At 39.0% G+C, this 13,984-nt stretch overlaps 4 protein-coding genes across 4 annotated transcripts; 2 read left to right on the top strand and 2 right to left on the bottom strand.

Moving 5' to 3' along the window:
* Positions 1-1,242: 1,242 nt before the first annotated feature.
* On the bottom strand, positions 1,243-4,112 carry LOC110858166 (cytochrome P450 3A6). The gene is made up of 7 exons (XM_022106845.2): positions 3,245-4,112; positions 3,040-3,170; positions 2,636-2,964; positions 2,421-2,569; positions 2,027-2,350; positions 1,790-1,947; positions 1,243-1,713 (listed from the first exon to the last, which is right to left on the bottom strand). The coding sequence occupies exons 1-7, from the start codon at positions 3,505-3,507 to the stop codon at positions 1,484-1,486; spliced, it is 1,584 nt and encodes a 527-aa protein (XP_021962537.1). The 5' UTR covers positions 3,508-4,112; the 3' UTR covers positions 1,243-1,483.
* Positions 4,113-5,461: 1,349 nt separating this feature from the next.
* Positions 5,462-8,098, top strand: LOC110858258 (methanethiol oxidase). Its single transcript, XM_035858341.1, has 9 exons — positions 5,462-5,917; positions 5,975-6,323; positions 6,420-6,462; positions 6,595-6,686; positions 6,756-7,025; positions 7,107-7,294; positions 7,372-7,517; positions 7,586-7,716; positions 7,820-8,098. Exons 1-9 carry the CDS (start codon positions 5,723-5,725, stop codon positions 7,864-7,866), a joined length of 1,461 nt encoding a protein of 486 aa, XP_035714234.1. The 5' UTR covers positions 5,462-5,722; the 3' UTR covers positions 7,867-8,098.
* A 115-nt stretch (positions 8,099-8,213) lies between these two features.
* On the top strand, positions 8,214-11,712 carry LOC110858257 (beta-hexosaminidase subunit alpha). Its single transcript, XM_022106955.2, has 11 exons — positions 8,214-8,647; positions 8,714-9,014; positions 9,091-9,389; positions 9,458-9,502; positions 9,634-9,769; positions 9,848-10,029; positions 10,119-10,298; positions 10,373-10,450; positions 10,928-11,060; positions 11,142-11,346; positions 11,415-11,712. The coding sequence occupies exons 1-11, from the start codon at positions 8,561-8,563 to the stop codon at positions 11,584-11,586; spliced, it is 1,818 nt and encodes a 605-aa protein (XP_021962647.1). The 5' UTR covers positions 8,214-8,560; the 3' UTR covers positions 11,587-11,712.
* LOC110858261 (DNA/RNA-binding protein KIN17) lies at positions 11,600-13,939 on the bottom strand. Its single transcript, XM_022106958.2, has 9 exons — positions 13,785-13,939; positions 13,272-13,568; positions 13,128-13,197; positions 12,890-13,041; positions 12,717-12,813; positions 12,335-12,640; positions 12,094-12,262; positions 11,921-12,021; positions 11,600-11,831 (listed from the first exon to the last, which is right to left on the bottom strand). Exons 2-9 carry the CDS (start codon positions 13,478-13,480, stop codon positions 11,757-11,759), a joined length of 1,179 nt encoding a protein of 392 aa, XP_021962650.1. The 5' UTR covers positions 13,481-13,568; positions 13,785-13,939; the 3' UTR covers positions 11,600-11,756.
* Between the last annotated feature and the right edge of the window lie 45 nt (positions 13,940-13,984).

Genomic DNA, 13,984 nt, shown 5'->3' with positions numbered 1-13,984 from the left:
GCTGGAACTTTTGAACCAGTGAAGTTATTTATTTCAAATTTTTACCATGGGAGGAACAACTAAACGTGTAAGTCATGAGCATCTTAGAGTTAAGATACAAACATTGCATCAGCAGGGGTTTAAACCTGCAGAAATTGTGCAAAAATTGGGCTGCAGCCGCAGAACTGTTTGGAAATGGAAGAACAAAAATTTTGTCCACGACAAAAAGCGACCCGGGCGACCCAGAAAGGTGTCACCTACCACAAAGAGAATGATTAAAAACAGACTTTACAAGAAAACCGGTAGTTCATTACGTAATTGTGCAAGGGAGTTAAATGACTCAAAACGCTATAAAGAGAAGAAGAAGCAAATTAACTATGTGACCGTGCAAAAATTTGTGAAATCTACGAGGTGGGGTCACACAGCTTACAAACTAACCAAAAAACCTCTCATGTCACAAAAAAATATCGATGACCGTCTGAAATTTGGAGAACTCCTTCAGAAAAGTGGCCATTTGAGTGAAAAAAGACTTGGTGAAGAATTGCGCAGTCACATCCTTTGGACTGACGAATCTATTATTGAGCTATATCCAAAATTGAACCAACAAAATGTTCGTTACAGGACAGAAAACAAATCGGATGTACCATCAAGAGCAGTCCCAAAATTCGGGCTTAAAGTTATGGTAGCGGGTGGATTTTGTGCACGTGGCGTGACTCCTCTACATATCATACCAAAAGGCCAAACAGTCAATGCAAAGTATTATATGGAAAAAATATTACCTATCTATTTCGATAGCATGGGGAACAAGGAAATATTTCCGAATGAAAGAAAAATAGTTTTCATGCAGGATGGTGCTACAGCCCATACAGCAAAAGCGAGTTTGAGTCTCATCAAGACGCAAGTTTCAACGGTCTGGAGCAAGGGGGTGTGGCCCGGAAACAGCCCAGATTTGAATCCCCTGGAGAACCTGTGGTCCATACTTAAGGAAAATGTATACAAAGAACCACAACCCCGGACGAGGGAAGAGCTAGTAAAAAAAGTTCAAGATGTATGGAATTCGATTCCCACAGACACATTGGAAAAATTAGCACAGAGCCTTAAACAAAGAGTTGAGGGCATGGTTAAAGTAAATGGTAACAAGACCAAATACTAAGGTAAATATGTCGAACATTTTTTGTAAGTATCACGGGTAGTTTTTTTTATACTAGCCTTCACTTTTTTATAGGAAAAATGGGATCGGACTTTATTAACACCCTTTAGATATATATTTTTTAATTTCTGCAAAAGTTTATTATGTAGTCATGATAGTGAAATAAATACTGTAGTCGTATAATACATAAATGCGAAATGCGAACAAAACTAGATTAATTGCGCTACTACATACATATATCTGATCACTCGAGTAAAATAAGTTTCCAGCAGAAAAAAAAGCCGAAATGTTCCGAAACCGGTTAAAATTATCACTAACAAGATTAATGCTAGCTCGTCAAATTGGAAGTCAGTCTCAATATTCCGTGAGTGGCTGTTTCTTCACTACAGCAAAACTTCCCTTTGCTGGAGTCATTGTCGCAATTTTGTAGCGGATGCTAATCTCATTTTCAAAATTCGGACCAGGACTGAGCATGTACATGGCCAGTAGGTTTCCCAACACGAGTTTTAACACAATCCAGGCGAAAGATTGGCCAATACAGATCCGAGGACCGAGTCCGAATGCTTGCCATTTTCCAGAATTCACTGCAAGTAAGATGTAAAAAAATTCATTTAAAAATTGGTATAATTTAGACTTTTTAAAATATAATTTTGCTACTACCGTTTGGATCTAAAAATCGTTCCGGTCTAAATTGTTCGGGGTCCTCCCAGTGTTCGGAGGAGTGGTGGAGTTGGTAAAGCCCGGCTTGAACATGGACCCCTGGTGGAATTATGTACTCCTTTCCGTCCTTCCGAACTGTTACTGCCGTGTCTCCGAATCTTGTGGAGGTGAAGTCAAGGGTCAAAGGTCAACGTCATTAGATCAAAATAAATCCAAATGTAATTAGAAGCAACTTACCGTCCAATAAATGTCGTCTGTGGAGGGAACAGTCGCAATCCCTCTTTCACAACCATATCTAAATACTTCAGTTTTCGCAGGTCATTCTGTTCCACTACTTCATCCAGCTCTCCACCCTTGTCGCCAAGAACTGCGGCGAGTTCTTCTCGAACGAGCTCCTGGACTTCTTCGTGCTTCACGAGCAGGTGGATAATGAAAGCGAGGGAGGATGACAACGTTTCATAAGCGGCTTCAAAAAACAGGACAGAATTGGCCACCACTCGGAGAGGATTTGCGGACAGGTGAGAATCTAAAAGTTGTTGCAGAATGTCTGGGCGTCGGGGGCTGCGTATAAATAATAAATAGTAATTTAAATTTAATCAGTTTTCACGCACTTGAAATTAATTAAACGCACCTGTTCTCAACAGTTCTCTTGTGAAATGTGCTGAACCCGGTGTCCCATAGTTCGGATGATTCTGCCCAACCGAGATGTTCTTGGAGCTTGTACAAAGCTACGCGAAAGGGTTGCAAGAGCCAAGTAAATTCGGAGAAGCAAAGATATCCCTGTACGAAAAAAGATGAGAAAATTGTAATGTGCCCATTTACCTCATCATTTATGACTATACCCACCTTTACCAACCATGAACTTGGCGATTTTGCAAACTCCGCTTGTACCGCGAGGTGCAATGGATCATTAATATTTTCCTGGATGTGACACTCCACACCAAATCCGGTTTGACCAATGATGTCCAGCGTGAGGCCTTGAAGCAGTGGGTAAAAGTCCATCTCCCCTTCGACAACCTTCTTCATGAAGATGTCAACCTTGTCCTTGATTTGGGGCACCATTTCCTTCAATTTTGCCGGTGTGAAGGCTCTGCTTAATACCTTTCTCGTTTCTGACCACTCTTCATGGGGGAGATTGCCCAGCATCTCGGTGCGCTTTGGGTCTGGACTAATTCCTTTTTAAGTAACAAAAAACTTTAATAAATTTCAGTCTTGCAATTTGAGTTCAACTTCCAGAATATAAATATTACCACCAGGAACGCGTCGTGGCCGGTTCCTGAAGTTTTTAGCTTGCTCGATTTCAATCAGCTTCAAGATTTCGGGATCAGAAATCAAAATTATCGGTTTTGCGCCCAAATAATATCCACATATCGGGCCGTACCTGTTAAAAATTAAGTAATTTAGTTATCTTTCTAAAATTGTTTTTACAGAAATTCAAAAGTTAATTGCTTTTACGTATTAATGAGGTTGGAATCAAAAACAACGTTGGGAATAGAGAAGCATTCCTTCATGTTTCCTGTGATGAAGTGAGGTCGTGGTCCTGGGATTCCGCACCGTTGGAGGAGAGTCATTCGACGCCAACGTTGCACCAGAAAGGCGACGACGACACCAGAAGCGACCAGAATTCCGACCTCGCTGCGAGTTAGTTCCATCAAAGCAAGAAAACCCAAGTGACACAAATAGTCGATCAGACGACCCAGCAAACCCAAGTCTTTCATGATAATTAGATTTAATAAAAAATTGAACTCTTTGAAATTTTAGGAAACTTAACAAGAAAAATTTGACTTTTAATTTAATCTGTGTTTTTGATCACTAAGTTTAAGCTATTCAAGAGTGAGGCTTTTGCGAGAGGCCTGTATTGATTTTCAGACTGCATAAACTGACCAGGCAGCTGCTTCTTTTTAAAGGACTGGAAAGGACGCCAAGCCAAAAGATAAGCAACGTAGTTTTAGAAATTCGGCGTTTTGGAATATTTAATAACATGCATTTCTCGTAGGAACGTGTTCATGAAATGCTTCGTTTTGAGCAAATAATTCACCAGCTCTTGATGAGCTAACTTCCACACGTGCCGAGGTTTTGCACGGTAGTTCTGCTGTATTCCATGGAAGAGCCTCTCAAACTGCTGAGTGAATGTGTAAATGCGTTATTGGAATATTTATGTGTATGTAAATATGAAAACGTAGCAAATTATTAACTGTTTTGTATTTTCGGACCAATCACAATTTAGCAGCAGATACGTTTTAAGGAATTGAGAAATATATTATCTGGATCGATCCGGATGTTGTGTAACAATGTCAGATTTTAGCTACAATTTTTAGAGCTTAACGTTCCCTTATTTACATATATTCGTCCAGCTAGTAAATTACAAATATTGATGACAATTTACAAAACTCTACATACGAATAACTAAATTTCCAGCATGTAAATTACGATCGTCACCAAAGTTCATGTTCAGTTGTGTACATACCATTATGAAAACCACCTTATGCAACTTTTATACTATTAGTTCAAACCAAACTAAATTATAATTTAAATAATATTATCATCATAATTATTTACTTATCCGACTTCCCAATTTTACCATTTTTGGCCTAAACTACTTACTTGAGATATGAACAAAAGTATAACATGCATTGTTTTTACAACCTGCGAATTGAAACAAAGCGAACATTTTATTTCTGTGAAATAAATTTTTATCCCCAATTTCTAAGCACGCCATGCATTTTTGAATTGTTTTCGCACCTGAAAAATTCATACATAAATATTTGTGTGAAAAACGTAACATTGTATTTTTATGTGAAACGAATATTTAATAATTTAACTGGTCCTTCAAACTACATTTAAGCTGAGCGAATGCGTCACTGAAAGAAATCATTTGCCATTCCATTTTATTACGCCTATTCAAACCAGTTAAACCTATGCATCTGTATGCATCAAGTAGAGTTGAGGTTATCATGGGCATCGTATCTACATCCAATTACATACATCGATTAAGTTATCTTTTCCCAAGATAACGCCTGCATTTTGGCTGCAGTCAAGTCACACATTTCATTTTATTCCCCCACTCAATCAGTCGTGCTTATGAATTTACATATTTGATAAGTTTTTGACTCGTGCGTGCTACTCCCACAGCAAACTCGTCGTCTCAGCCACAAATAAATAAATAAAAGAGTACCCAGAATTTAGAAAGGTTTGCACTATCACACTTGTAAAATTGGTTAATCAGACTTGGCACCAGTGGTGGGAGGCAGTCGTTCATTCGTCATATTTGGTGATAAATGGTCTGAAAATCTATCATACATACATGGAAATGTATGCACGAGGTAGAAGATATAAACTTATTCCAGTCTCAAATACTAACCAATTTGCTCAGCATTAATCAGTGTCCCAATCCCAAAATAATTCAGATGGGCTAATGTTGTACATAAATATGTACATACATATACATGTTTTTGCTTACTCAATACTATTCTTGTTATGAAATAGAGTAGGCATAGTTGTCCATCATAGTGAGATTTGGCGTATCTTGAGTTGATAGACATTTGCATCTTCTTATGTACATGTCTTTGCTGGTATTACATTCTGCCTGATCAAACCAACTGCATGTACTTACATATGCATCCCCTCTGGTATCACTAATAATGTAACCTTCAACTTACCGAATTTCAACTCAACTCAACCCGATTCATTCTTATTTGTTGATGTAGATTCAATCCGTTTCATAAAAATTGTCACTCACGCTATACGCTCCCAACAATTGTCAAGGTCGACCGGTGTATACATTCAGATGCACAGGTAGCTCAACCACGAGCTAGAATAACCGCAGCCATAAATACAAGGTTACTATCTGGTCATAGGTAGCACTCCAAGTTGTCCTTCCGACCGGTGAAGTTCATTTTTTCGGTTCGTCCTCCTCCTCACAAAATTTGAGCGATGGTTCCACACCCTCACAAAGTCGGGGAACTTGCCTACGAGAAGCCAGGACCTGGCTACAACACCCCTGCCGACGCCGTCAAGTACGGAAAACGGGAACATATCCTGTACATCCCGTGCATCTCGATCCTTCCCGTGAAATCGGATTATGTCAGCGTGGTCGATGTCAAGCCGGGAAGCGAGACTTTCTCCAAGGTGAGTGAAATGTTGTACAAAAATTGGTGGATTTTGCATCTAATCTTCCATGCATAGGTCATCAGCAGGATGCAACTTCCCCTCCATCGGGAGAAGGATGAGCTGCACCACTCCGGCTGGAACGCTTGTTCCAGTTGCTGCAACCCGTGTGCAAAAAGGGACAAGTTGATCTTCCCCTGTTTGAACAGCGACCGGATTTATGTCGTCGACGTGAGCGAGGAGACAAATCCGACTTTGCATAAGATCATTGAGCCCAAGGAGCTCCACGACCTTGGACTTTCCGCCCCACACACGAGCCATTGTTTGCCCAATGGAGAAATCATGATTTCCACGATGGGTGACGCCGAGGGGAATGCAAAGGGACAGTTTCTCATCTTGGATGGGGATAAAGACTTCAAAGTGAAGGGTGAGTGGTGGATAAAGACTAAATAATTATTTTAATTAATAATTAAGATTAAAATAATTGATTAATTGCAACGAATTTTTATGATTTTATGCACAGGAACATGGAGTGAGACGGACACTCCGTACGGATACGATTTCTGGTAGGGAAATTATGAATAATAATTACAATTATCATAATAGAATACCTTCTAATCCAATCGATGATCCAATCAAGGTGATTAGGTATTCTGTAAAAATACCTAATGTACTAATACCTATTGTGTGGTGATTAGGTACCAGCCGAAGTTTGACGTTATGATTTCCAGCGAGTGGGGAGCCCCCAAAGCGTTTAAGACTGGCCTGGATCCAGCCGCAGTTCCAGAGAGTAAGTAGCCAAATTAGTGACTCTTAATTATACGATATACATATATTTCATCTCTTTTTCGTCTTCTAGGTTACGGTCACTCGCTCAACGTCTGGTCCTGGAGTGAGAAGAGGTTGTTGGATAAAATCGATCTGGGAACGACCGACGGTTGGATGCCGCTCGAAACGCGATTCCTCCACAATCCAAACAAACCCCAAGGTTTTGTGGGGTGTGCTCTCTCCTCCAACATTTTCCGATTCTATCAAGACTGCGAGACCAAGAAGTGGGTGGCTGAAAAGGTCATTTCCGTCGCAACCAAGAAGGTTGAAAACTGGTGGGTAGGACTGACCGACATGCCTGGTAAGAAATATCAGATACGAGTCATCATATTTAATGATAACGAATTTGTTAAGAAATTAGTTAATTAATTTCTTATCTTAGGAGTAATCACGGATATCATCATATCCATGGACGATAAGTATCTCTACTTTAGCAACTGGGTGCATGGGGATGTGCGGCAGTACGACATCTCTGACCCTGCGGCACCTCGCTTGACTGGACAGCTCTTTGTGGGTGGATCCATCGTCAAGAGTGGCCTAGTGAAAGTTGTGAATGACCCAGAACTCGATGTATTTAAAAAATCAAGAAAAATTTAATGATACAATTAAAAATTTTGCTTTTATTTTTACTGTTTGATTTATCGCAGGAGCAACCGGAAGGGCTTGTCGTGAAGGACACGGCGATTCAGGGTGGACCTCAAATGTTGCAGTTGAGCTTGGACGGGAAACGACTTTACTTGACGACATCCCTCTTCACTCCGTGGGACAAGCAGTTCTATCCAGAGTTGCAAAAGTGGGTGGCATGCAAATAAGCACACTTTACACAAATTATGCAAATAATTTTGCGTAATTCTTTACCAGGAAAGGAGCTTGTCTTCTCCAAATTGACGTTGACGTGGAAAACGGAGGAATGAAAATCAATCCCGACTTCTTAGTCGACTTTGGCAAGGAACCTGATGGTCCAGTTTTGGCTCATGAGATTCGATACCCAGGTGGGGCTTTATTGTGCTAAGTAGTTAATTTCATTTAATAATGACCTCATCGTATATTTAGAACATATGTAAGTTCAGAATATTTTTATTGATTTTCTTGAAGGCGGCGACTGTACTTCAGACATCTACCTGCCCTGCGAAGACGCGTAATCTATGTTCATTGACGGTGTGAACTTTGCCAAAAAATACTTGATATATCAAAATTTGTTTAAAATACGTGGAAATTGATCCAACATACTATTCAGCACAGTTGTAAATGATTATCATGTATCGCTAAATCTGTCATATACATCAGAGTAATACTTTCTAGTGTAGCATTCATTCTTAATCAGAATAATATACTTTAGTTATGTTGAGCATAATAAAAAACTCTGTAACTTAATGCCCTATATGTATGAAAAATAATTATTTTTCATATCAAAATTCTACCACAGTTGGATTGGTTACATTTGCATAATAAGTAAATGAAAATTAAATGCATCAAAAGCATTCGTCGGAACAGGGAGATTTTTAGGAATAATTCCGTTGCAGAGTCTTAATAAATAACACAAATTAAGGAATATGTACCCATCACAAATGACGACATGCATACATCTTTAGTTACTTAATAATAATTATGTCACATTGATACACTTAATGCTTGTACAACAACTTCACATCGTGCATTTGGGCTAAATTCCTTGTAAATTATAATGTAATACAATTGCGACATGTGTGGGGCTTATCTTATGCAGATTACGTTATCAAAAATGCCATACTACATGGCTTCTGTTTAAGCACTTTTTGACTGTCGAGGCATTTAAGTAAGTTGTCGATTTACCTCAACCTGGTCAATTAAACAAAAATGTTACTACGCTTCTTATTCCTGGCGTCACTTGTTCACACCGTTTTTGGACACCTTTCCCCCATAGCGGCTCGACTTCCTTTGGTGGTAAATGGATTAAAATAATTACATCTTCGGTAAAATTTTTATCTGCGTAAATTCCTCTGCACGTAGGGCACCCCTTCACCGCCCGGATCGCCATGGCCAAGGCCTGAAAGCTTAGTGAATGACACAAAATTTGCCACCATTTCCGGCCGAGATTTCACTTTCTACTCAAACGTAGAATGTCCCCTCCTTTCAACCGCTTTCGCCCGGTATGACGCCAAGTTTCTCTTCCGCAACGTGGAGGTCACTCCTTCCAGCAGCACCCCACTCTTGTCCCGAGTTTTGGTCAACATCCCGGAAAATGCGGCTCAGAATTTGTGCAACGACTATCCCAAGTTGTACACAGAAGAGGACAGAAACTACGAGAGATGTGATAAAAAAACAGAGTTGATCAATTATAAGGAGTCCATAAGGAAACTATTTTTATGAAATACTCCTTTAAATAGATACGATTGACATATCTCTGGTGAGTGACAATCAGGTTTCTGCCGTCATCACGGGTTGGACCGTGTGGGGTGCACTTTACGGAATGGAGACTTTTTCTCAACTGATCTGGAAGGATGAGACAGCGTCCCACTTTTACGTAAATTTGACCCAAATCTCGGACGCTCCAAGATTCCCGCATCGGGGTCTGATGTTGGACACGGCGAGGCATTACGTAGATCTTCCAATTATTCAGACAGTTTTGGATGGAATGGCGATGAACAAATTAAACGTGTTCCATTGGCATTTGGTAGATGATCAGGTGTGTGGAGCATTATGCAAAATGAAACTTATCAAAATTTCCTTCATCATCACTTAATTTCCATGCAGAGCTTTCCCTTTGTGAGCGGCAGGTATCCTGACTTGGCCAAAAAGGTGGGTGGGATTGTTGACATGGATTTGCTAGTAGATAATCACATTAGATTAGATAAGATTACGATGACAAAGTCGTCAGTATTATGTAATTGGTTGGTCATGGTGTATCATGTAAACAGTTTGCATGTTAGGGAGCCTATCCAGGACTGACCTATGAGCCTGAAGAAGTCCAAGCAATCATGGATTACGCGAGAGATCGAGGGATTCGTGTAATTCTCGAGTTTGACACGCCAGGTCATACGCTTGGGTTTGGGAAAACATTTCCGAGTGAGAAATATTAGCACATAATTTTGAAAAATCTATCAAAATATTTTGCTACAATGAACACTTTTTCATTAACCCCAGATATTCTTACTCCATGTTACGACGAGAATGGGGAGAACCCAGGCACCGCAATCCCAGGAAAGCACGCCGCGTATGAAATTTTAGATCCAACCAATGAAGACACATTCGAAGTGATGCGAGAATTTTTCACGGAGATAAGAAATGTCACGAGAGACGAGTATGTTCATTTGGGGATGGATGAGGTACGCACTTCTGGACTGTAAACGTGCAGTTTACAAATTTTATAATATATGCCCATGGTCTTCTGACCTTCTGGGTTTACATTTGCTAGGTCTACCCTGCATGCTGGAATTCCTCTCCCGTAGTTCGAAAATTTATGAAAGAACAGGTTCCACCAATGCTCAAAATCCACGACTTGGAAGAATACTATGTTACTCGACATCTCGAAATGATCAAGCAACTAGGACTCAAGTCCATCATTTGGCATGATCCGATCGACTATGGAGTTGATGTGCAAACTTTTTTTATTCAATTAATAAGCAAGGTGAGTTTACAAATTTATTTAAAAACAACCTTCGTGCGCAGGTTTCCAAAGATGTCATCATCCAAGTCTGGAAGGGAGGCGATGCAGCTACCCCAGATTCTTGGGTCCCTTATTGGAGGGTGAGCTATTGAAATGTATTATCAGTTATTGAGGGTATTCATTATGAGTTCACGTGTTCGCATCGCAACATAATTTTTTCGAAATTCCGAATTTAGCGAAGCAACGAAGTGAAGACACTTCGCAAATGAAAAGTTAAGAAAACTTGGTTCAAATTTTGCAATGGGAGAAATTCGCAAATTTCCATTAGTTACTGAAGTTTTGCGTATGAAATTTACCAACTAAAATTACCAACTAAAAAAATTTCAAAAGGTAAAACTTCGGTAACTAATGGAGCTTTATGAATTTTTCCTATTACAAAATTTTCCATATTTGTGAAAAATATTTTATGAATCCTGGAGATGCGCAAGTTCGCAAATAAATTTAATTTTCAAGCCAAAATTTTTTGCCAACGTTGCTAACGATGCGAACTCTAAATGAATACCCTCATTATATCTTTTGATGGAAATCCCTTTACAAATTGGCGAAATTTACTTTAGAAAGCCTTAGAACTGAATTACACTTCGATCCTCTCATCCTGCTGGTATCTGAACTACATTTCATACGGAGGAGCTAGCAGTTCCGAGTTTCGCAAGTATTACGAGTGCGACCCCATCAAGAAACTACCAAGGAGTGTGTAAAGGACAACCTTTAAAAATATGTTTACGACATCCCGTTAAAAATATGGGGTCAAACTTTTTAATGTCATTACAGTAACTGAGGAGCAAAGGAAGCTCGTGTTGGGTGGGGAAGCTGCCTGTTGGGGTGAATATGTGGACTCGACCAATCTTCTCACGAGAATATTTCCTTTGGTCGGGACCATGGCGGAGCGGCTCTGGTCCAAGGAATTCGAAATTGATACCAAAATTACGGATGACGCGTGGCACAGGCTGGACCAACATCGGTGTCGTATGTTGTGGTAAGAAATTATTAACTGATTCAGTGAGGCAAGTCACTAAAATGATAACCATAATTGCGTATGTATAGGAGAGGAATAACAGCTCAACCCCTCTTCAACGGGTATTGTTTTCCCGAGGAGAAAACCGGGCTAAGAAAACCTCAGGTGGATAACAGCGGTGCGATGGGGAATAATATGGGAATTGTTACTTTCTTTGGAACCATGTGGTTACTATTTTGTACCAGATTTGCAAATAATTAAAAGACCACTTATGTTTTGGCTAGATAGAGCATTTATAAAACATTAGTAAAATTTACAAGAGAATTATAACCATTATATAATTATCACAGTAGTATTTTAATTATAATAAATAAAACATTATCCCAGTATACAGGCATAACTAGCGTTAAATAGAGGCAGAGTTGATTTCGCTACGAGGGCTCTACGTGCACCTTACTGATCTCCGCGTAACCGATGTCTTTCAAGACTTTTCCTTCAAATGATCCCTACAAAAAAAAGCAAATGAGAAAATGAGTGTTTACAAATATTCAACACCATTTGAGAATATATAACACATGTAATGCTCGAAACTTACTGAACATATTTGAATTTTTACAGCAAATTTATCCATATCTACAGATTTCAGGATAGCATCGGATCCACGGAATTCTCCGTTTAAAATTCTAACAGTGCGGCCTAATTAATAATACTCAATTAAATAACCATCAATGACTAATTTAGTATATTGGTATATAACAATAAACTCACCGGGTGAAGGAATAACAGTTTCTAAATGATCCTGATCCAATTTAAGTTTATGTCCTGTTTCAAGCAGTTTTATGACACCGGCATATTTATCAATGATTTGAATCACGACTCCCTTCTGTTTGTAGTACTTGTCGCCCAAGTCCTTCGTTATGACTTTCACAACGATGCCCTAAAATTGAATCAAGAAATTAAATTACTTTTTGAATCACACACTTAATAGGATTGAAATACTGTTACTTACTTCCAATAGCCAATAATCCTTGTGAAACTTCTTTTCCTTAAATCTTTCCTGTTCCTCGCGTAATTCTTCGAGAGCCGACTTTCGTTTTCTTTCTTTCGAGCTTGCAGTGGAAGAAAAACTGCGAACGGATGATGCGCTTGAAAATTTGATCTCGGGAATTTTGAACACGGATGGATTTGCAGCAACCTCTGTTTTAGGTTTTGCAGAACCCACAACGTTCAATTTTAACGAGAGTTTTTCGTCCTCGTCCCGTTGCAACTCGCTGTATGTGGCGTCATCCTTTCCAGATGCTCCGACTCTTTCCACCTAGAATAACACCCAAAAATTGCACAAAACAAAATCCATGAAATTCATTAATTATATCATCAAACATCATGCAAACCTGTTTCGCAATAAAATCCGACATTCTCTCATCGTCGTCCTTGTCCATTTTCCTCTTCTTTGCTGCAGCTTGTTGTCTTGCTATTGTCTCAGGTTCTCTGAAGGAAATAATATATACGATATCATTAACATCTAATTTAATTAAACTAAACTAAAGTTTTAAACAAAACATACCTATCAACCCAAGTGACAAACCAACCCTTTTCTGTCTCATCCACGACACAAATCCCCTCACGGCCCAACCATTTCACAAAAGATGTCAAAGACAACCACTTAGTCGCGTTCATGTGCAAGTGGTCTTTACTAGAAATGTATTCTTGATAAACCTATACATACCAATATACACAATTAGTTCACAAATTATTTTTAAAAAAACCTTGTTATCAGTCAATTGATAATTTAAATGAATTACTTGGTTAGCGTTCACTCTTCTCGTGCCATACCGACGTCGCAGGAGTTCCACATATCCAGTCTTGAACTCACTGATGACATATAAAACGGTATTAGGTAAAACCTTTGACTCATAAATTAATTCCAAATCGTAAAAAAAACTTACCTAGAAAACTCGTCCAAATATCGGTGAGGGTTTTCCGCAAAGAGGAGCAGTTGACGTTGATGGGACTCGGAAGAGGTGTGACATTTAAACCCATTTTCATCTCGACACTGTTTTTCGCACATTTGACAGTACCATCTCAACTTCTGCAACCCTTTGGACTTCATCTTGTTCGCCAACCATTTTGGCGTCCCAGCTTCCGCTTTAGGCATCTTGATACGGGGAAGAACAACGTCAAGGAGTTATATCACCAGAATAAATCAACTCCCTTCAGCAGTTAGCGTTCAAAAAGGTTAGAAGCTGTAAAAAGACAAAATAACTTTATCAGCTTATTATTTCCATCAACAATCAAACGTGACTTCACATATTCGCAGAAACTTTATAAAATTTATGAGACTAATGGTCATTTATTAACCAATATACTTAAGTAATTAACAATACTGCTAATTTAGCAATTCTAAACACTAAATACTGTATTTATAAATTCTAAAATGGCTTAATATTTCTTTAACTTACTTTTACTTGTAGGTTTGTCAACAATTTCCGATTTTGAACGAAGACTATCAAGATTCTCAACAGTACTATATGCAAATATATTATTTTGAAGAAAAAATCAGTTTTTGAAAGCAGGGAATTAACTTTTTTTAAATATTAATTTTATATTTGTTCAAGAAAGAACGAAAGTTTGAACGGGTGAGGAGGAGTGCTGTGCGAGT

The sequence above is a fragment of the Folsomia candida genome, unplaced genomic scaffold (assembly GCF_002217175.1).
Source record: "Folsomia candida strain VU population unplaced genomic scaffold, ASM221717v1 Fcan01_Sc020, whole genome shotgun sequence".
NCBI lineage: Eukaryota > Metazoa > Arthropoda > Collembola > Entomobryomorpha > Isotomidae > Folsomia > Folsomia candida.
This window is presented reverse-complemented; position numbering and strand designations above follow the sequence as displayed.